General features: G+C 38.8%; 1 protein-coding gene across 1 annotated transcript in view; it reads left to right on the forward strand.

The window, feature by feature from the left end:
- TMEM232 (transmembrane protein 232) overlaps positions 1-24,350 on the forward strand; it is a gene marked incomplete at its 5' end in the record, with an annotated part of 285,351 nt that overhangs the window by 65,600 nt on the left and 195,401 nt on the right. The window contains 3 exons of the mRNA XM_062211950.1: positions 2,273-2,406; positions 21,819-21,942; positions 23,324-23,576. Coding sequence (XP_062067934.1) covers positions 2,273-2,406; positions 21,819-21,942; positions 23,324-23,576 — 511 coding nt within the window. The remainder of the gene's footprint in view (positions 1-2,272; positions 2,407-21,818; positions 21,943-23,323; positions 23,577-24,350) is intronic.

The following is a 24,350-nucleotide window of genomic DNA, read 5'->3' on the forward strand; positions in this document are numbered from 1 at the left end:
ACTTACTAAGGCTCACCCTCTCTGCTACACTGATTCTATATACATGGCAATTGAATTAAAACACAACACTGCTTGTTAAATCGAGCCACCCAAGTTTGATACATATTTTTTTAAAAGCAGGGAAGAAATTAGGACGATTTCCACGAAAATGCTTAAAATACATAAGGGCACAAGGTAGCCATAAGGGTTTATTACTTGTTGCGAAGGGAAACTACACTCTACAGGAGACCATGAGGTGTTGCAGCAAGAGGGTGTGAGAATGATTCTATACAGGACTTGGACTTTGGTTGGGTGATCCTAGGGTTCTCTTTAGAGTTGATGGTGTCAAAAAGTAACATACCCAAGGACTTTGTTTCTGTCTGTGTTTAGAAAAAATTTGTTTTTCAATGACTTTGTTTATCATGTATCTTGTGGAGTTTTAGGAATTGATGTCCAACAAGCAATCCACGTGACCCCATTGTGACCTTCTAGCAACGTGCTGTCCTAAGTCACGGACATCAAAGGCTGCATTTTTTTCCTTTCTCATTCATAAATAACAATGACACCATGTAAAACTGAAAACTAAACTTAAATCTAGTTCATTGCCTAAATCCTGATTTTTCCTTTACCAAATACTTTCAGGAATTTTCTCTGCTGATGGTGCATGATTGTGTTAACTGAATTTTTTTTTTTACCTTAATAATTAGTCCATATAACCATGGAAAAGTGCACTGATTATTTTAATTAGTCAAGTCATCTCAGAGTTTCCAGACATCTCGTTACTAGCCTATTTATTCAGGATAAGTTTTCATGCAGAGGATTGTTGAGCGTCCTGGCTGAGGCAGCTAGAACGATTTGAGAAGAGAATTTGCTATGTACAGGTTCCGTATTTTGGATGGGCTCTATCACAAAAGAAGGAAACTGAGTTAAGTGTGCATAAATAATGCCTTATATTATTTTAGAATAGAGCTCTTACATGGAATATTCTAAAATTCTCAAAACATATTAGATACCATTTGCTTTACTGAAGTATTGTTCCTGAGTTGGCAGCCTGTGCAGAATTTGTCTTGCTCATACCTTTAGCTCCAGCATCCAACAGCTAGGTCTTTACATAAAATAGATCAATACAGTTCCAAGGGATTTCACTAAACAGTTTACTCAAAAATGTCTTAATCTATAATTTATGTGTGAACTTTTGGCCTTGTATTTTGACAGTGCTCAACAGGAAAATTATCTTTAAATTTTAAACTTGATTCTTTTCTATTCCGTGAGTAACAGTTATAAAGCACTTTAGATTTTAAGTGTTTTTTTTTTTAAGATTTATTTATTTCTATGAAAGGCAGAGTGGGTAGGGGGTGGGGAGAGAGAGGGAGAGAGAGAGAGAGAGATTTTCTATCTGTTGGTTCAATTTCCAAATGGCTGCAACAGCCAGGACTGGGCCAGTCGGAAGCCTGGAATCTGGAGCTTCATCCAGGTCTCACACATGGGTTCAGGGATCCAAACACTTGGGCAGTCTTCTGCTGCTTTCCCAGACCATTACCAGAGAGCTGGGTTGGAAGCAGAGCAACTGAGCCTGGAATAGCACCCATATGGGATACTGGTATCACAGGCAGTTTCTTAACCTGCTATAGGTTAAGCCCCAAGAGTTTCTTTTTTTAAGAGCACAAAATATTAACTCAGTTAACAATCTGAGAACATCTCACAGGATGTGCCTTTGACTCTTCACTGTGTAAACAAGTAAATGAGATTGTTGTTATTGTCTACCAGTTACTTTAGTAGGCCACTTAAATCTGTGTGTTAGGGAGCATATCTGAATTTCTAGGCTTTTAAAATAGTTATTTCACAGACATTGACTGTATCCTGTTAGGCATATATTTTGGTTCTTAAAGTAGAAACCCATAGTTTAAAATCTACACTGCTATTAAGTGTTTGTTCAGACTTTCTCAGGTCCCCTTCTCCTCAGCAGTCAGAGAGGACAAAATTGCATTGAATCAAAGAAGCACACTTGTGTCTAGTAGCTGTCCCTTAAGGATACAAGGTATGGCTCATACTGTATTACTGATATCATTGGACAGGGGATCCCTATGAGAAATACATGCATTAGGTTCAGGCTAGCTGTCCATATAGACTTAACAGAAATACACTTATATAAATTGCTTCAGTTGGTGAGGCATGAGATGTTAAGAGAATGTGCATTTTCATTTGTGTATTAGCATTTATTTTCACCTTTGTTCAAATCACACGCAGATATACTTTTCTATTTTAATTTCAGGGACAGTTGCCATTGGATCAGAGAGGGTATGAAGTTAACCACCTGCTCTGGCACAGTGTTGCTGCATGGTCTTGTGTTCAGCGGGACAACCCTCAGCTGGATGATGTGCTCCAGCATCTCCTCTCCCAGAAAACCCAGCTTCAAAAGAAATGCTGGTAGGGTGATCCTATAAATCCAAGTAGCTCATGGAGAAACCTTCGTGCTAAAGTGTTCAATAACCTTTGTACTTAAATGTTAATCACACCTCAGTTGACTATGAAGCAAATTTATAATCTCAGTTCCAAAGGCAAGGGCAATTTATATATTTTGTATCAGTTCACCTCATCAATAAATTTTTCCTATCTTGTTTTTTCTGGTTTTGCTAAACGTGAATGCATATCCAAGGGTACTTCAAAAAGCTTTTGAAAAATGGAAATAAAAGGTAATTTTGTTTACTATAAATTAATTTTGAAAGCCGTGCATAGGTTTTCCATAATATGAGTTTTTTGAAGTCTCCCTTCCTAAATACGGATTTCAAAATTTTTTGCACCAAAGAAAAATTATCTTTGAAATACATGTTCCACGAACTTTCTGAAATGGCCTCATATTTTGTAGTGTGTCTGTAGTAAATGAAATCCGTTATTGAGACATCTACTCTGTATTTAAAACATCTTTTATTTTCCATATTCATCCTTGGAGTAAATACAACAAGATTCTATTTTTAGTGCCTTAACTTAACTGACAGAAATGAACTTTGATTGAGAGTGTTCGTTTCCTCCTGTGCACAGTGTTCAATGGAAGGAAGGAATTTTTTTTCTGAATTCACAAATGATAATTGTATATATTTAAGGATACAATGTAATGGTGTGTTATATGAATATCATGTTCATGATTTTATCACCCTAAGTGAGATATCACTGCCCCACTTACTTTGCATTTATTTGTGGTGAAAACATTTAAAATCTATTCTTTAAGCAATTTTGAAACACACAGTATGGTTTAATTGTGGTCACCTTGCTGTGCAATCTGTCGGTATAACTTACTCTTCTGAAAGGCAGAGTTACAGAGAGGCTTAGGCAGAGAGAGATAGAGAGGCCTTCCATCCTCTGGTTCACTCCCCAGATGGCCACAATAGCCAGAGCTGTGCTGATCCAAAGCCAGGAGCCAGGAGATTCTTCCCGATTTCCCACGCAGGTGCAGGGTCCCAAGGACTTAACCCATCTTCCACTGCCTTCCCAGGCCATAGCAGAGAGCTGGATTGAAAGTGGGGCAGCCAGGACTCGAACCGGCACCCATATAGGATGCCGGCACTACAGGTTGCAGCTTTACCCACTACACCACAGCGCCGGCCCCTAACTGAATCTTTAAACCCTTTGACTAACCTCTTCCCTTCCTCAACCCCTTTTTCTCATCCCAATCTTCTGGTAACCACCATTCTACTCTCAACTTCTATGAGTATGAATTTTTTTTAATTTCATTTATTTATCCATTATTTATTATTTATTTATAAAAAAGAGAAAAAGAGTTCTCTCTCCCACTTGTTCACTTCCCAAGCTGCCCACAGCAGCTGGAGCTGGGCCAGGGTCATAACAGGAAGCCACATCTGCCATCTAGGTCTTCCACCTGGAAAGCAGGAGCCTCTCAGCATCTACATTAGCAGGAGGCTGTAATCAGAAGTAGGAAATGGGAGTCAAACCCAGGAACTCTGATGTCATAACCACTAGGCTAACCTCCTGTTCCCGAGTTTGGATTTTTTAGAATCCACATATAAATGAGCTCATGCAGAGTTTGTCTGTCTGTGCCTGGTTTATTTCATTTAGCTTGATGTCCTACAAGTTAATTCTTGCTGTTGCTAGTGACAGAATTCATTTCTTTTTAAAAGCTGAGTAGTGTTCCTTTGCGTATATACATTTTCTTTATTCATTTGTCTATGGATGGACATTTGAGTTGATTCCACATTTTGACTGCGGTGAATAATGCTACAGTGAACATGGGAATAAACATATCTCTTCAGCTGACTCATTTCATTGAGCTATACATGCTCAAAAGTGGGGTTTCTGGGTCACAGGGTAGTTCTGTTTTCAATTGTCTGAGTAACTGCCACAATTTTCCAAAAGGGTGTATTATTACATTCCCATCAAAAGAGTACAAGTGTTTCCTTTTTTCTATATCTTTCCCAATATTTATTTTTCATCTTATTGATAGTAGCCATTGGAACAAGTGTAGGTTATATCTCATTGTGGTGGTTCTAATTTACATTTCCTTGATGATTAGTGAGAACTGGAACATTTTTTCATCTATCAGTTGGCCATTTGTATGTCTTCTTTTGAGATATGTCTATTTTAATAATTTGTGTTTTAATTGTGCTGTTTTCTTGTTATTGACTTTTTATATATTTTGGATATTAACCCATTATCATATATTTTTCCAAACATGTAGAATATCTCTTTGCAATATTCGTATTTTGTTTGCTATACAGAAGGTTTTGAGTTTGATGTAAGCTCATGTGTTCATTTTTGCTTGGAGACTTATATCTAAGAAATCATTGCACAAAACCACTTCATATAGTTTTTCTCCTAAATTTTATTCTAGTAGTTTGGTTATGGTTTCAGATATTTAAGTCTTTAATCATTTTGAATTTACTATTGTATATGATATATTTGTCCAGTTTCAATCTTCCACATGTAGATAATCCGTTTTTCCCACACTAATTTTTTTTAAAGAGACTAACTGGTCTCTATTGTGTATAGTTGGCCCCTTTGTCAAATATCAATTGGCTAAAATTGTTTGGGTTTGTTTCTGAACTATCTTATTCCATTCATTGATCTGTTTGTATGCAAGTATCCTGCTGTTTTGATTTCTATAGTTTTGTAATATATTTTGAAATCAGGAACTTATTTGAATCACATTTCTCCATCAACATTTTATAGTTTTCAGTATACAGTTCTTTCACATGTTTAAATTTACTTTCAAGCATTTTTTGTTTTTTAGTAAATGGGACTATTTTCTTAATTTGTTTCTCTGATAGTCTGTGTTAGTGTATAGGTACACTACTGATCTTTATGTGTTGATTTTGCATCCTGTAGCTTTACTGAATTTGCTTGTTAGTTTTTACAACTTTTTGGTAGACTGTTTTGGGTTTTCTATCTATAAGGTTGTTTTTGTCAGCAATCACAGAAAATTTAACTTTTTCTTTTCCTATTTGGATTCCAGTTGCTTCTTTTTCTCACCTAATTGCTCTAAGACTTTCAGTACCATGTTGAATGAGCAGAAGTGATGAGAGTGGACATCTCTGTCTTATTCTAATCTTCAAGAATGAGCTTTCATCTCTATTGTTGAGAATAGTGTTGGCTGTAGTCTTGTCAAATATGGCTTTATTGTGTGAAGAACACCAAAGGAGTGTTTCTGAGGAAACTGATCAGAGGGCGTTCCTTTCCTTTTATTTATTTATTTATTTTTGGACAGGCAGAGTGGACAGTGAGAGAAAGAGAGAAAGGTCTTCCTTTTCCGTTGGTTCACCCCCACCAATGGCTGCTGGGGCTGGCACACTGCGCTGATCCGAAGCCAGGAGCCAGGTGCTTCTCCTGGTCTCCCATGAGGGTGCAGGGCCCAAGGACTTGGGCCATCCTCCACTGCACTCCGGGGCCACAGCAGAGAGCTGGACTGGAAGAGGAGCAACCGGGACTAGAACCCCGTGTGCTGGTGCCGCAGGCGGAGGATTAGCCTATTCCTTTCTAATACCCAGGATAATCAGCATTTTGAATTCTTTTCCCAATGCTAATGATTTTAATAATAATCTGTCAGGCCATAACAAATTGAAAACTGAATTAACATATGTATGTATTTAACATTTCTTCCTGTTTTTTCCCCATTATTTATTTGTTTGAAAAGCAGTGTGACAAAGATAGAGAGAGAGAGAGAGAGAGAGAGAGAGACAGATCTTTCACCTACTGGTTCACTTCTCAGCTGGTTGCAATAGCTGGTTGTGGGCCAGGCCAAAGCCAGGATCCGAGTCTCTCACATGATTGACAGGAACCCAATCACTTGGACCATCTTTTATCTGCTGCTTCCCATGTGCAAAAGTAGGGAACTGGATGGGAAGCAAGGAGTGGGCAAGGATGGAACCAGCAACCTGATATTAAATTGCTTGTGTGGGCGTCCCAAGTTGTGGCTTAAGGGGCTATGCCACAGTGCCTGCCCCTAGTTCCTGTTTCTAAGCTTCTGCTAGCCTGTCCTTTACCAAATGTAAATTCTGCATCCCGCAGCATTAACTGCAGATCCTCCAAAGAACCAGATCATTATTTATGAATGAAAAGCATTTTCCCATGTTTGGAAGTTTTGGGATTCTAGATCAAGTAAATATTTGTGGGTTTTTTGTTTTGTATTTTTAAAAACATTTATGCTTATTTTTTTCTTTAAATATTTTAAAACTTATTTTTATTTTATTTGGAAAGCACAATGTAACAGAAAGAGAAACAGAACCAGAGAACTTTTCCCTCTGATGATTCAATCTCCAAGCGTTAGCAACCACAAGTGGAAGTGGGTGGCAAGGATCCAAGTACCTGAACTGCTGCCTCCAAAGATGCACATTAGCAGAGAGCTGGAATCAGAAGTGCACCTGGGACAAAAACTCAGGCACTCTGACATGGGATAAGGGGGGTCCTAGCCGTGTGCCAAATGCCTGCCCTGATGTTGAAGTCATCTAGCCTAACTTGTTCGATATAGCCTCATTTAGAGGAGAGTCCACCAGGAAGTTATTCTGTCTGTTAGTGTGATGGGAGAAACCAACTCAGTATTGCAGTTTTTCAAATATTGTGATTCTTTTACACTTTTTTTTGTCTAATAAACATAAATTTCCAAAGGACAACTTTTGGATTATATTGGCTCTTCCCCCCATAACCTCCCTCCCACCTGCAACCATCCCATCTCCCACTCCCTCTCCCATCCCATTTTTCATCAAAATTCATTTTCAATTATCTTTATATACAGAAGATCAACTTAGCATATACTAATTAAAAATTTCAACAGTTTGCACCCACAAAGAAACACAAAATATAAAGTACTGTTTGAGTACTAGTTTTACTGTTAATTCTCATAGCACAACACATTAAGGACAGAGATCCTACATGAGGAGTAGGTGCACAGTGATTTCCGTGGTTGATTTAACAATTGACACTCTTATTTATGATGTCAGTAATCACCTGAGGCTCTTCTCATGTGCCGCCAAGGTTATGGAAGCCTCTTGAGTTTGCCAACTCCAATCATATTTAGACAAGGCCATAATCAAAGTGGAAGTTCTCTACTCCTTTCAGAGAAAGGTACCTCTTTCTTGATGGCCCATTCTTTTTGCTGGGATCTCACTCACAGAGATCTTTCATTTAGGTTATTTTTTTGTCACAGTGTCTTGGCTTTCCATGCCTGAGAAACTCTCATGAGCTTTTTAGCCATATCCAAATGCCTTAAGGGTTGATGCTGAGGCCAGAGTACTGTTTAGGGCATCTGCCATTCGATGAGTCTGTTGTGTATCCCGCTTCCCATGTTGGATCATTCCCTCGTTTTTAATTCTATCAGTTATTATTAACAGACACTGGTGTTGTTTATGTGATCCCTTTGACTCTTAATCCTATCTTTTTGATCAATTACAAATTTAACCTGATCACTTTGACTAGTAAGAGGGCACTGATACGTGCCACTTTGATGGGACTGAATTGGAATCCCCTGGCATGTTTCTAGCTCTACAATTAGGGGTAAGTCCAAGTGAGCATGTGTTGAACTGTACATCTCCTCCCTCTCTTATTCCCACTCTTATATTTAACAGGGATCACTTTTCAGTTAAATTTCAACACTTAAGAATAATTGTGTGTTAATTAAAGAGTTAAACCAACGGTATTAAGTAGAACAAAAAAAAATACTGAAAGGAGTAAAATAGTAAGTTGTACCTTGATAGGACAAGGACTAATAAAGTCATTATTTCTCATAGTGTCTATTGTTGTTTTCGGTTTGATGTTATGCTTTCCTACTGTGTTTTTTATTTCTTCTATTGAATTCTTCATTTCACTTTGATTTATCTTCAATATCTCAATTTCATGTTCTACTAAATTCCTCATTTCATTTTGATTCCTCCTTAAAATTTCATTTTCATGAGAGAGATTTTCTTTCATGTCCTGAATGGATTTCAGTAGTTCATGCATTTGTTTTTGATTACTTCTAAATATTCTTATCATAAATTTTTTGAGTTCTATTTCTTTCATTTCTTCTATCTCGCCATCTTCATAATCTTGTATTGAAGTGTCATGTTATTTAGGTAGCGTCATGTTTTCTTCCTTGTTCTTGTTTCCTTGGTTGTTGAGTTTGTTGTTCAGCATTTTAGAGATATGCTTTGGTTTCTTCTTTTTTTTCCTCCCTGTTGTGCTGGCTTTTCTCGGTATACTATGACTCTAGATAAGCAGATTGTCTGCTTTCAGTGAATCTCAAGAGGCTTGTGGTAGGTGTGGACAGAGAGCTCTGTTCAGTTCTTCAGGATTAAGGATGTTTCTAAGGTGACACACCCAGGTTTGGCATGGTAAATCTTTTCTCTCTCTCTTTTTTTAATCAGAAGGGAAGTAATTCTACCAGCTGAGCTCTCCTCATTGGTGATCAGTGCCTGAGCACTAGCCCCAGTGGGTATAATATTCATGTACTCTGTTTCCAAGACCACATAAAGGATCTGTCCAGTCCTCAGTGTAAGCTCAGATTCCCCAGCAAAGTCTCTCACCAGGTAGCCAGGGCTGCCCGTGCTTGTGGTGTCTCCCACTGAGACTACTCACGTCTCAGCCACACTGTGGGTTCTCCCACAAACTCTCAGTTGTTTTGTTTTTTTCTTTTTTTTTCACAGTCCCAGCTCATAAGCTTCACACATTCACTAGGTCTTAGTCTCCTGTTATTATTCCCTACCAGAGTCAGGTTTTTCTGCTTTGCTGAGGGTGGGTGCAACCCCAAGCTGGCACAGCTGTTGCATATATCCAAAATGGCGCCTGCTCTGTCTGCTCGTATGCCTTCATAAGGTGAGTGGAGAGAGAGAATCATGTCTGTACCTTCCCTTTTATTTTTTCTCTCCTCTAGTTGGGCTGGTGTATTTTCCCCTATGGGGCTTCAAGCTTCATTCCCTTTAGTCTCTTCCTGCCACTTTTCCTCCAGTGTCTCCGCCTACTGTGGTCTCATATCACCTCACTTTCCAGTGCTGGTGTGGTGGCTCTTGGCAGCTAGAGCCCCTAGCCATGGGTGCCCATGCCCTCCACGTAGCTCCATCCTGCCCTCCATGTAGGTCCACCAAGTTCCTCTAATTTCCTCTGCCATTTTTTTCTCTTATTCTTCCCTGAGACTATATTATCTCCACTTTTGTTAAACTATCTTTTCCTGAACTATCAGTATGCTCCCTCCTTATTCCACTATCTTGGAATCTCCCCTCTTTTACAATGTAGAATTAAGTATGGTATCTATAAATAGGAAAGTAAAACTACAAATAGAGTATATTCTTATGGATATCACCCATAATTTGAGGGTAACTCAAAATGTTAAGGGAAAAATGGAACCAAAAGATAAGTTTATTTTGGTGCCAAAAATTCTAAAATCTATATGGAATTTTTTCATAATGTACATTTTCCATTAACACTTTGAAGACCCCCCTCTTATAATTTTAGTAAGTATATTTTAATATAGATATTCTAAATATGACAATTGAGGTTCTAATTGGTGTGAATTAGGCTATCCTGGAAGCTATATGATTCCTGACCATTCATGCCTATAGAAAATAAGTTGTAGGAAATTCACATACCTTATTTATTCTTCAAAAGGACAAAGAGCTAGAAATACATTAGCTCTTCGAAAATAGTTTTCAAATAGAGAAAATTATATTTTAACATGCAAATAAATATTTCATGATTGTGAAATATATTCGCAAAGAACTTTAACAGTTAACAAATAAACAATTTTAAAGAAATGCTGAAACAGTGAAAGTAGCTGATTAAAAATATGCCAATTTAATTCTGGAAATCAATTGTATCTTTAACCAATTTTTAAGTTTTATTATAACGTATCAACATGTATTTAATTTAATTTGCTAATGATCTGTGTTTAAGGTAGCCTATAAATATTTATCAATCAGTTTATTTAATACTTAGTATTTTATATTTTAGGAGAATTAGCAATAATACAATACTGTTCCTATTTTTTAAAGATTTATTTATTTATTTATTTATTTGAGAGGCAGAATTACAGAGAGAGGAAGAGACAGAGAGAAAGATTTTCCATCTGCTGGTTCATTCCCCAAATGGCCACAACTGCCAGAGCTGAGCCAATCCAAAGCTAGGAGCCAGGAGCTTCCTTCAGTCCTTCCACAAGGGTGCAGGGTCACAAGCACTTGGGCCATCCTCCATTGCTCTCCTAGGCTATTTGCAGAGAGCTGGATCAGAAATGGAGCAGCTGAGACTCGAACAGGCACCCATATGGGATGCCAGTGCCACAGGCAAAGACTTAACCCACTACACCACAGCGTAGGCCCAACTATTTCTATTTTTAAAATGAAGAAACTGAAGTCAAACTTATTAAGCTTACCAGTGATGGACCAGAATTTAGTGTAGACACACCAGAGTTTAGTGTAGACCCTTTCCAATGCACCATGCCAGTGTCATTCCAGAGGTCCAGTTTTGTTATGAATGCCTGCTTTGAGATGCCCAATGGTCACTAATTCCTGACTTTTCTTCTTCTGGAGGAGCGTTATGCAAATCAAGTGAGGGAGGAATGACAGCATTTAGACAATGCTGAATGAACAGAGGAGCAAATCGAGAAACTGGTTAAACACAAAATCTACTTTTATTATAAAGAAAAGATAACTGGGAAAGAATACTGCAAATTTTTTTAATTCTATATCTTTTTTAAAAAGATTTATTTAATTTATTTGAAGGAGTTACAGAGAGAGGTAGAGGCAGAGAAAGAGAGGTCTTCCATCTGCTGGTTTATTCCCCAAATGGTCGCAATGGCTGGAACTGAGCCCATCCGAAGCCAGGAGCCAGGAACTTCTGGGTCCCCCACATGGGTGCAAGGGCCCAAGAACTTGGGTCATCTTCTTTTGCTTTCCCAGGCATATCAGCAGGGAGCTGGATTGGAAATGGAGCAGTCACTTCTTGAAACTGCACCCATATGGGATACTAGCACTGCAGGCTGGGGTTTTAACCTGCTATACCATAGCACCAGCCCCTTAATTCTATATCTTATATGGAATTTTTTAAACCAATTTTCTTAGAAGTATTTATTTAAAAAAAAATAGATTGGATTCTGTCCCGGTTGCCCCTCTTCCAGGCCAACTCTCTGCTATGGCCCGGGAGTGCAGTGGAGGATGGCCCAAGTGCTTGGGCCCTGCACCCCATGGGAGACCAGGATAAGCACCTGGCTCCTGCCTTTGGATCAGCACGGTGTGCCGGCCACAGCGTGGCAACCGCGGTGTCCATTGGAGGGTGAACCAACGGCAAAGGAAGACCTTTCTCTCTGTCTGTCTTTCTCACTGTCCACTCTGCCTGTCAAAAATAAAAATAAAAAAATAGAATAGTAAACAAAAACTATTAACATTAAAAGATTAGTCTTTTTAAGTTAGTCATTTGCCTAATTCTGCTAGTAAGATATAAATATTTTAAAATTCACTTTTTTGTTACAAAATATTTTAAAAATATACATTTAGTTTTTTTCATCTTATTGACAGGCAGAGACAGAGAGAGAAAGGTAGAAAGAGAGAGAGAGAGATAGAGAGAGCGCGAGCGCTTCCATTCTCTGGTTCACTCTCCAAATATCCACAAGAGCTAGGTTGGGCCAGGCCAAAGCCAGGAACTCAGAACTCCATTCAGTTCTCCCACATGGGTGACAGGGACCCAAGCACTTAAACTATCATCTGCTGCCTCCCAGACACATTAGCATAGGAAGCAGGCTTGGAACTGAGTAGGTGAGACTAGAATCCAGCATCCTCTATGGAATGTGAGTGTCCCAAGTGGCAATTTAACCCACTGTGCCACAATGCCTACCTGCAAAATATTTATTTCTATAACAGCTTACACACCTTTCAAGAAGTCATTGCTCCAAATAAACAAAACAAACTGTGGTATAGTTACCAAAATCAAACCAAAATTGCTTTTGCATTTCTGGGAAAACTTTAATACTGGTCTCATGTATTCATAAAATACTGCTGAGTTCATATGAAAAAATTAAAGTGAATTGACTGGGCTTTGAATGAAATAGAAATGTTGAGGCCTCAGGGCCTGATAACAAAATAAGACTTTATCAGGATTTGCTGGACCAGACTGTCTTGGAATTGTGACATTTGGTTTAGTGCCTGAAATTCAATGCCAGCTGACCACTAGCAGTAGTCACCTGGATGATTTCATTTGCCATGCATATCAGGAAGGTAACTTAGTGATGAATGAATGTTCAGACATTTAAATTTCAAAGGGAGACTATTCAACAGAGATATCAGAAGACATTTCATTTATAATGGTGAAAATTGCTTGTGCCTCTACAAGTGAGAGGTTCTCCTATGTGCTATTCTGACGGTATGGGTCAGGAAATAATTCGTCATGTACCTCTCTGGCTGACTTCTTACAACCTCCTTCATAAAGTTCATACAATACAAAGTTACCAAGTGGTTTCAGCCGAGCTTAAAACTCGAGATCCAGGAAAGGAATGTGGGTGGTCAGCACAGAACTGGGACCTCATTGAGGGACAGGGAAAAACTGAGTAGAGGACGTACTAAAGACAATAGCTGTAAAACACAATGAAGAAGTGGAGAAAGAGAATGGCACGAGCCCCCCCACTCCCACCCCAACCTGCCAAGCATCTGCCTTTATCTGCCCAGAGCTGGAGATAAACAGTGTGCTGGGAGGCAGATTTACCTTTATTATGGTTACATTTTACATGGTGCTTCATATTCTCAGTGCTCCTCCCTGTCGTTTGGCCTTTTATAAACTCTCCCATTTGCTCTAGGGAGATAGCTCAAGCCAACATAAAAGGCTCTCAAATCTAACATGAAGATAATGAATTGTGTTTATAATTGAATTATTAGCCAATGAAAACTGCTGAGGAATGCAGTATGGCATTTCGGTAGAGCAGCAGAATGTATAAATGTACATCTCCCAAAGCCAAAGAGCCAATTTAATGTGCTCCATGAATATATTCCAAAAAAAACTTGACAATGTAGAACTCTATCTGCATGGCAAGTGTTTTCCAGACAGAGTTTGTGTCTGCATCAGTGTGAATCAGCTGCTCTGTATGGACTTAATGGCCTTTGCTTTCCAGCTTGATCACTGCTATCCACATTGTCTGTATCCTTGACCCAATCAGTATAACGCTGCTCACATGACAGTCTAACCAAAACCATTCAAAAAAACTTTTCATAAATTCTCCTCCTTCATTCTTCACAAGCTGAGACATCCATGTAGGTTCCTAATCTCCATTCATTCCTTGATTCCTCTTTATTAATTTCCTGGATTTCTTACTGGTTCTTTGATCCTCTATCAGGGATGAGGAGTGTGTTTTTTTGCCCAAGGGCCTTTTGGATATTTATAACATCAGTCATAGCCCACACCAAACTATCCGTTTACAAATAGATATAATGAATTTCGAGTCCTGTCTGGGGTTGCCTTGGCAGGGCCAGACCAAACGATTTCACAGGACAGACATTCGGCAGCCCTGCTCTGCAACTTACAGGGTTTTTTTCTTGCTGTATAATGTTGCAGTTAAAAAAATTCAACCTCAAATCCAAAGACTTGTGTTTGAGTCAATTCTTTTGTTATCTAGTTGTGAATTGGGTCCTTGTGAGCCAGTCTAATAGGTATGTAGATAATAGCCTCCTCAACCAGTTTTTGAGAGATTTCAGTGAGATAAATAATATGAAATACCTTCGTTATTGCAATTCTCCCCTGGATACTTCATGTTCCTCTAGATCAGATTTGGTCTAGTTTTTCTGGAGTCAAGCTCTTGCCTTCTGAGTTCCTATTTCGGTTCACATCCTCCTGTCTCTTCTCAAGTTAACCAAATTAGGCAACCTTTCTACCCCTGCTCACTTTCCTCATCCAGTCCAGTATCGACTGTGCACATTGTTAGGAAAAGAGTTGCAGATTGGTGCCTCCTCACACGGGGCACCATAAATGTTAGGAAACTGAGGCGCAGAATAGAGAGGAGGCAGTGTACGAATTTAGAGCCAGACCGAATTTATTCAGAGAAAATGAATTTTGAGGTGGGTGACCAACTTCTGGCGTACACATGATGGAACACGTGACAGAAGGCCCGGATACCCATGACCCTGGGCTGGGTATTGTATTTATCACCTATTATTTTTCCCCTAAAAAATCATAATTGTAGACTTCTGTGATCTTAGTTTCTTTGTAATTCTCCCTCAAATCTCTGAATGTTTCTATATTATTTCTTAGTTTGTAGCTATGCTGAGACATTCATTGCCAATCTTCCTCTTTTTTCTATTAATTTCCAGCCCAGGGTTTTTTAGGAGCACATTTTGTGATTTTCTGGCCAGGAGTTAGCTGGCCCACTCTTGTCCCACTGTTGATCATGGGAGGCTATGGAGGAAAATCCTCTGGTTTACTTCAAGATAAGTCCATACTATGTGAAGATCGGCACAAATGCTTTGGCTACTACTCTACAACTTCTGAAGATCTTTCACTGACTAGGCACAGTGCATATGTGTTTCCCACTCCTGCTTTGCTGTGCTGAGTTATTCTTACAATATACTGGGAAAATTCTTATATAAAGATACTTGAAAACTCCATATAAGTTTGTTTTAGTACAAAACAGGTTTTTTTCCAAAAAGGTCATAGAAATGTGCGCTATGGAAAAATATGCATGGATTTCAAATTTTCTTTAACTAAAATCAGCTTGTCTTTTATTTCCATTTTCCACAAACTTCTTGAAGTCCCCTGCTATGTATCATGGATGCTTGCAATGAATTTTGACTAACTTCTTAGTACTGAGGTTTTCCTTCAGTTACCTCCTATTTTCTTCATAACTTTAAATTCTGATTTTTTAAAGATTTATTTATTTATTTGAAAGGCAGAGTTATATTGAGGTCGGGGGTGGGGGGAGTGCGAGAGGGAGAAAGGTCTTCCATATGCTGGCTCACTCTCTAAATTGCCACAATGGACAGAGCTATACCAATTCCGAAGTCAGGAGGCAGGAGCAGCTTCCTGGTCTCCCATGCAGGTTCAGGGGCCCAAGGACTTGGGCCATCTTCTACTGCTTTCCCAGGCCACAGCAGAGAGCTGGATCGGAAGAGGAGCAGCCAGGATTCAAACAGGCATCCTTATGGGATGCTGACACTGCAGGCAGCAGCTTTACTACAGTACCAGCCCCATAACTTTAAATTCTTCTAGTTTCTTTCTCTCCTTTCCTCCATTCACCCCATCCCTCCCTCCCTTATAATACAAAGTTTTTTCTTGACTTTGCTACTTCAATTGTTTCAATAGGAATTGTAGAGTAATTGTCTTAGTTTGCCACCTTTCTCCTTAAATTATGGAACAATTTCTCAAGTTTTTCTTCTTTCCAAGTGTCACTTCTATAGTTAACATCTTCAATGATGGATTTTTATGATATTTTTATAATTATCATTTCTTTGTAATCTCCCGTGTTCTTACTGTACTCTTTAATCTCAGCATCAAAGCTTTTCTTTGTGGTATCTCTTCCTCCTGAGCTGTTGGGTCTTGTTAGGATATCTTCTGGCTCCTTAAGAACTCCTTTTCAGTTATGATCTTCTCCAAGTGGTTAGACCAATACTCTCTTTAGCTCTTGCTAGAATGTTTTCCATTTTTCTCATATAGGTCTCCCTCCTCCACTTTCCTTTTTACCTATCCCAGAGCTGGGAGAAAGCAATGCAAACTTCATACTTTGAAATACAGGCATGCACTGCCATCAGGGAGCTTCCTGTATTCTCCTTGCTCTGTGATAGTTCACCTATAAGGAGCAGATACAAACCTGCATTATAATTGTTTCCCTCCTCCTCCTGCTGTTCACATCCCAGATCCCTGCTGGACTGTTTCCTACTCTCTTTATCATCTGAACCCTGTCTCCTCTGGATACATGAGGTGACATGAGGATGCCACACACAATTAATATTCTGGGTACATATTAAGTATCCCAAAATAAAGGATTGGCCTCACTTTTTCTGATTCCATAAAAAACAGGGTAAATAGTAGAGATTATTATTTTTCTTTTAACTTTCTTTGAGGAAACAGGGCTGCTGTGTTTTGTGAAGTGGCACGTGGGAGCTCCTCAATGCTTTTCTTAATCCTACTTCTTAGCTAGTTATACAGCCTGTGGAAATTCCCACTAAGTTGTTATTCTTTTTTTTTAAAGATTTATTTATTTATTTGAAAGTCAGAGTTACACAGGGAGAGAAGGAGAGGCAGAGAGAGAGAGAGAGAGAGAGAGAGAGAGCGAGGTCTTCCATCTGCTGGTTCACTTCCAATTGGCCACAATGGCTGGAGCTGTGTGGATCCGAAGGCAGGAGCCAGGAGCTTCTTCCAGGTCTTCCAACACGGGGGCAGGAGCCCAATTCCTTGGGCCATCTTCTGCTGCTTTCCCAGGACATAGCAGAGAGATGGATCAGAAGTGGAGCAGCCAGGACTTGAGCTGGGGCACATATGGGATGCTGGCACTGCAGATTGCAGCTTTACCCACTATGCCACAGTGCCAGTCCCTTGTTATTCTTTTTGATCCTCCTTTTATTCTTAACTTTCAGAGGTGTGTGGATTTTTGAAATTGTCAATATTCTCTGAAATATTTATTGCAAGATTGGAATAAGTTATATAAGGTTACTAACTTTGACATTCTAATTCCATTTTTTAAAATAGTAGTATTGAGTAGTATTGAGGAAACAGGGTTAGAGTATGGATTACAAGCCAATAAGCCCCTGGCTCAGCTTCTTTTCTACAAAAATAGTGAAAAATCTATTGTAGTTATAAATTACTTTGTACATAGTTAATTTCATGGCATTATAAAACCAAGTCGATGTACTGATAATTGAGACTGACTTTATGATAATGAGTTCACAAGGAAGATAGTGCTTTATTAAAGTTTCTGGCCTAATCCAATTTGAGTGCTTCTTTCTTTGTGCATTGGCTTTCAGTTTTGATTTTTTTTTGCAAACTCCAATTTGTAAGTATTGATGCTTCTCTTCTATTTTTGGCAACGGTATTTTCACTTATATAAAATTTTGCAGTCAGCAGCATTGATTGGAACATTGTGTTTCTGGTGAAGCACTTTTTTTACCATAGGTGGCTGACACTGATGGATCTTTTTCAATCCATAGTTCACTGAGAATGCCCTAGGTTAGACACAATTTTACAGCCTTATGAGAGAAGAAGATCCAAAAAACTTTGTGCTTATGAAATATATTCAGAGGAAAAGAAAGTCTATGGACTCCACAGCCATTCTCTCTCTTTTACATGACCTTATCTTGAAGTGTGAGCAAGTTCCCAGGAATGACTCATTGCCCGATTTAGAGGTCATCTGGATCTCTTCTAGTCACTCGAAGATTTTGTGGAGAAAGTTATCAGTCTCTTAAGTCTGAAGTAGTATTTTTGTGTTTCAGTTCATTTACCAATTTGAACCTAGTTCCGTTTACATAGAGTATTTCATTTAAATCTCACAATAGTCTCTGAAAAGTAAGTCCACTATATTTGCTATGGCACATGGGCTAAGCCTCCACTTGTGATGCCAGCATCCTGAACTGGAGTGCCATTCAAGTTCCAGCTGCTCTGCTTCCCATCCAGCTCCCTGATAATGCACTACGGCTTGTCCTGCAAAGCCACACTGTTGGAGATAGCAGGGCAAAGGTGTTCTTCCCACAAGAAGCACCAGAGACAAGTTTCAGTGAACATGTCTGTCTATTCACAGCCACTCACACTTTTAAAGGGCAGACACAAGGGGTGTAACTAATTCAAGGCAACACCACTACTACAGGACAGAACTGACACTGGCACTAATACGCCTCTCCAATCAGCTCAAAGATCACATAGCTAGGGTAGCTTTCCAGGTGGGCCTGGGCCATACCCAGGAGCAGTTTACCTGATTGGCAGAAGGTGGGGTGGGGGGAAATGTGCCTGGGGCTCCTGTTGCCTGCCATGCCAGCAGTCAAGATAACTGCGTGGGCTAGGTAGGCAGCCTCATGGGATCACCCACAATACACATGGGAAGGCAGCAGATGATGACCCAGGTTCTGAGCCCCTGCCATTCATGTGGGAGATCCAGATGAAGTTCCTGGCTCCTAGTTTTGGCCTTGCCCAACTCTGCCTGTTGTGACCATTTGGGGAGTGAACAGGCAGATGGAAAAATCAATCTCTCTCTCCTCTCTCAGCACCACCTCCCTCCCTCTCTGCTTTCTCTGTCACTCTGCCTTTGAAGTAAGTAAATAAAATAAGCCTAAAATCACAAAGACTTTGATATGGTATATGAACTGCCCTGCATCACATACTGACGAGTGGCAGAGCTGACCCAAATATTCATGTTCATAAGTATCACGCTAAGTGCAGCAACTGAGTTTTTTTTTTTTAAAGATTTATTTATTTGGAAGTCAGAGTTACACAGAGAGAGAAGAAGAGGCAGAGAGAGGTCTTCCATCCGCTGGTTCACTCCACCATTGGCCACAACGACCAGAGCTGTGCCTATCCGAAGCCAGGAGTCAGCAGCTTCTTCCAGGCTCCCACACAGGTCCTGGGGCCCAAGGACTTAGGCCATCTTCTGCTTCTTTCCCAGGCCATAGCAGAGAGCTGGATTAGAAGTGGCACAGCTGGGACTTGAACTGGCACCCATATAGGATGCCGGCACTGCAGGTGGCGGTTTAGCCTACTACACCACAGCACCAGCCCCACAACTGAGTTTGATCTTCTGCAGTGACAGAAGCCTGAGTCCAATTACATAACCAAATAGGGGTTTCTTCATTGAACATGACAGACAGTGCAGTGCTGATGCAGATGCTTGAAGAAATCCTCAAAATTCAGTCTCCTTCCTGCTCCTCTTTCTGGCATTCCTAGCATGTGACATTCATTGTCAAGGTTGCACTCAATGGCTGTCCAGCCTTTCAAGCAGGAGGAAGAGGATGAACAAAGGGGAAAAAAGCACCTGTTATCGAAATTTAAATTTTTTCATAGCCAGATAAACAGTAGCTTAAAAACTGACCAGTTTTCGTAATGTGCTTCATTTATATCCTGTTGGTAAAACCAGCATTATGTGGCAATTACAAGCTTCAAGGGACTATGGAAAGTTCATTATAAGCCAAATTATTGAGATACACTTTAAATCCAATAAAATTCACACATTTGATATACACAGGTTTGTTGTCACTTTTGAGAAATACATATAGGCATCTAATCATTACTCCAATCATGATATTCCATCTTGAGGAAGCAGCCTTAAAAAAGTATTTTGCCACCTTGAATAAAATTAAATTACTGTTAGAAAGGAAGAAAGGGACAAATGATACTCAGTAGACAATGGCCAGCATCTACCTAGTAAGGTTAAATATTGAGAGACCTATTTAAAATGTGTTCAAAATGGGTGCTCAAATCAAGTGAGGTAATTATGTGCAACGACATAGGTATCTGTAAACCCTATTCAAATATAAAGAATCACCTTTAATTCCCAGGATCAGAGGTGTGTCCCTTTGAAGATAATGAAAGGAGCCAGAGTTATGGCACAGTGGGTTACATCACTGCCTGCAACCCTGGCATCCCATATCAGAGTGCCCATTCCAGGCTTGGCTATTCTGTTTCCAATCCAGCTTCTTGCTAATGCATCTGGGAAAGCAATGGAGCATGGCCCAAATGCTTAGGACCCTGCCACCCATGTGGGAAACCCAGATGTAGTTCCTGGTTCCTGGATACATCTTGGCCCAGTCCTGGCTGTCGCAGCTATTTGGGAGGTGAACAAGCTGCAAGATCTTTTTTCTTTCTCTCCCTCTGTCTCTCTGTCACCCCATATTTTAAATAAATAAATAGATAGATAAATCTTAAAATTAGATATTAATAGTGAACTTGAACTTAATAACCTGAGATATCAGTTTTGAAAATCAAATTACAGGCCAGTGCCGCAGCTCACTAGGCTAATCCTCCGCCTGTGGTGCCGGCACCCCGGGTTCTAGTCCCGGTTGGGGCACTGGATTCTGTCCTGGTTGCTCCTCTTCCAGTCCAGCTCTCTGCTGTGGCCCAGGAAGGCAGTGGAAGATGGCCCAAGTGCTTGGGCCCTGCACCCGCATGGGAGACCAGGAGGAAGCACCTGGCTCCTGGCTTCCGAACAGTGCGGCACGGCTGTAGCGGCCATTTTGGGGGGTGTACCAAAGGAAAAGGAAGACCTTTCTCTCTGTCTCTCTCTCTCACTGTCTAACTCTGCCTGTCAAAAAAAAAAATAAAAAATAAAGAACATCAAATTACATACTTATAAAATGTATCAACTTTTTAATTTATTAATGGTCTGTAACTCAAGTTGATAAAACTACTCTAAACAGATAATTTTACATTTGAATTCTTATTTATTAGTTCTTTTCCAAACTATGTCTCTTTTAGTTGAACAAAAATAGCATCTATCAAATGTATTCTGAAAGCTACAGAATATGTATGTATATATATATACATATATATATATATATACACACATTTAAGGTTAATAAATTCTTCTGTGATTTCCTTGTTATTATATAATATTTTGAAAAATAACATTTGACAATCATTCATATAAAATATAAATATTACTTTGAGACAATGTGCTTTTTGCCAATTGGTGTAATGCTGAACTTTTACAGTTGTTAGGAATGGAAAGACTTTTTTTTTTTTTTTTGACAGGCAGAGTGGATAGTGAGAGAGAGAGACAGAGAGAAAGGTCTTCCTTTTTGCTGTTGGTTCACCCTCCAATGGCCGCTCTGGCCGGCGCATCTCGCTGATCCGAAGCCAGGAGGCAGGTGCTTCTCCTGGTCTCCCATGCGGGTGCAGGGCCCAAGCACTTGGGCCATCCTCCACTGCCTTCCCGGGCCATAGCAGAGAGCTGGCCTGGAAGAGGGGCAACCGGGATAGAATCTGGCGCCCCATTCGGGACTAGAACCCGGGGTGCCGGCGCCACAAGGCGGAAGATTAGCCTGTTAAGCCACGGTGCCGGCCTGGAAAGACATTTTTAAAAATATGTTCTCTGTTTTGAAAAGGAAACACTCTCTTGAAATTCAATTCATTGAATGAGTTGCCAAAATTAAAATCCCAAAGCCTGTTTGGTGTGAGATAGGAGGGCACTCTGGGATCAGAGCCCATGATTGCTTGTCATCCCAGATCTCTGAAGAAATGGCTTCTATTACTCTCAAAGTTTCATCCAAGCACTTCTCTGATCTTAAATATGTTTCCAAAGTGTGACTTTTTCTTATACACTTTTATTATAACCTGTACTAATACCAACAATTTGGAATTTAGTGTATCTGACAATTCAGGAACTCCTTTTTTCTGATCTATTACTTTGTTCATTAAAAAGTCATTATTACTAATTTACAGTAAAGTCTTTGTCACTTTGTTAATAAAATTTCTAGGTTGGATTCAGCACTGGCTTTGTTGGTCCTTGGGGAGGCTGCCAAATTAAACCTGGCCTGCTTGAGGACCTTGATGGACCTACTAAGGAATTTTATTTCAAGCATTCTCTCCGTTCAGAATCAGGTAACAACACTGCTAATTTACATGTGAAAAGAGACCTGTGTACTTACATCTCATGTGGGATCTGTCCTTAATGTGTTGTCCAATGTGAAGTAATGCTATAACTAGTACTGAAACAGTATCTTTACACTTTGTGTTTCTGTGTGGGTGCAAACTGATGAAATCCTTACTTAGTATATACTGAATCGATCTTCCATATATAAAGATAATTGAAAATGAAAAAAAAAACCTTGGTTTTAAATTGGAAATTGCATAGAAAATTAATCAATTTTTTAAAAATATCATGTAGGATCTTTGTCCTTAATGTGCTGTACATTGTGATTTAATGCTATAACTAGTACTCCAACAGTATTTTTCACTTTGTGTTTCTATGTGGGGGCAAACTGTTGAAATCTTTACTTAATATATACTATACTGATCTTCTGTATATAAAGAGAATTGAAAATGAATCTTGATGTGAATGGAAAGGGAGAGGGAGCAGGAAAGGGGAGGGTTGCGGGTGGGAGGGAAGTTTGTGTGTGGGGGGAGCCATTGTAATCCATAAGCTGTACTTTGGAAATTTATATTCACTAAATAAAAGTTAAAAAAAAAAAAGAAAAGAGACCTGTATAGACACATACTTTATTTTTCCCATTATTTAAATTGTATATTATACTAGGGCATATATGATAACAATTTTAACTAAATATTAAAGCAAATGTACATTTACATTTATTATAAACATCTTTGATTGTTATTATGTATTACTAAAACATACTTTAGTGGGGGTGAGATCTTATTTAACCATTTCTTATTGTTAAACATTAAGTTTGTTATATCTCTCTACAGTTAATTACAAGTAATGATGAACTGGTGTTTTTACACATAAAACTTTACCTGCATTTCTCACTATTTCTCTAGAATACATTAATAACATTAAATTACTGAGTGAATAACTACTTACTTTCTTTAATATTCTTGAAACAAATGTCTAAATTTTTCTACAGCAAGTATAACTTTCTTATATTCCTATGAATTATATATGAAAATGTCACAAACTAGAACTGAAATATAAATCAAAAATATTTTTAAGATATAATGAAAATCAGTGTTTCATTAGATTATGACAAAAATTGAAAAGTTGTTTTTTGTATGCTTATTGGCTATTTATATTCTTTCATTGCATACTTATTAGTTATTTATTTATTTTTTAATTTTTGAACTGTATTTTATACAATCCACCTATGGAAAATCTGTTTAATAATGAATACATTTAGAAATATTAGCTTATTATAATCTTTTAGTAACTCCAAATAATTTGAAGATATTTCTTTTATGTTATGTTATCGAATTCTTAATATGAGAGAATTGACTTCTTTATCAAATATGTATTTTCTCATTTTAGGAAGAAAGTGACAATGTAAATGAATTTTCCTCAGCTTGGAATATAGTCACCATATATACAACAATTCTTTCAGAAATCTGCTTGTATGCAGCCACTTCTGATTTGCGAAAAACGGCTCTGATTGGTTTTTGTGACTGTAAAAATTCTAGAAAAAGTATTTTACTCATGGACAAACCAGAAGAAGAGCCAGAATTAAGAGGAACAAGTGTTTTAAGTCTTTTGGAATATTTCTCTTCCAAAATATCAGATAATTGTAAGTAAATAGTTTTTTACTTGATGAGCCATACTTGTCTTGTCTGCATAGACATATTAAACCTTTCACAAAAAGTTTAACATTTAAGTGTAGGAAATGATATTAATTTCAGTAGAACTTGCTCCAAATTTTGGAAGCGTATTTTATATTGTGGAATATTTTTATCAAGAATTTTAAAATAAGCAAAAGAAAACTAAGACTCAGTTCATTTATGATGCAAATTATATTCCTTGAAAACAAAAGTTGTCTTTAGGAAAACTTTCGGAGTCTATATTAAAATTTATTTCTTCTTTACTTTTATTTCTTTACCCTAAGGACTTCTGCATTTTCTCTATGGATCTACAAGGCTTTTTTTTTTTTTAAGGCTTATTTTATTTATTTAAAAGGCAGGGTTTCAGGTTTCAGAGAGAAAGGGAGAGACAGAGAGATCTTCCATCAGCTGGTTCACTCCTCAGATGGCCACAATGTCTGGGGTTGGGTCAGGCTGAAGCCAGGAGCCCAGAACTCCATTTGGGTCTCATATGAGTGGCATAGTCCCAAGCACATGGACCATCATATGTTGCCTTTCCAGTGCATTAGCAGGGAGCAGGATCGTAAGCAGAGTCCTTGGGACCTGAACTGGTGCTCATGTGGAAAGCAGCATCACAAGTGGCACTTTAGCCTCCTGCACCACAACCAAATGTTTTTCTGTTACTTTTTCCTTGATCAAAAGATTTCTCTGCAATAGCTCGCACATATATTGTAGTATATTCTTTTTTAAAATGTCTTTATTAT

This window comes from Lepus europaeus, chromosome 15, assembly GCF_033115175.1.
Source record: "Lepus europaeus isolate LE1 chromosome 15, mLepTim1.pri, whole genome shotgun sequence".
Lineage (NCBI taxonomy): Eukaryota > Metazoa > Chordata > Mammalia > Lagomorpha > Leporidae > Lepus > Lepus europaeus.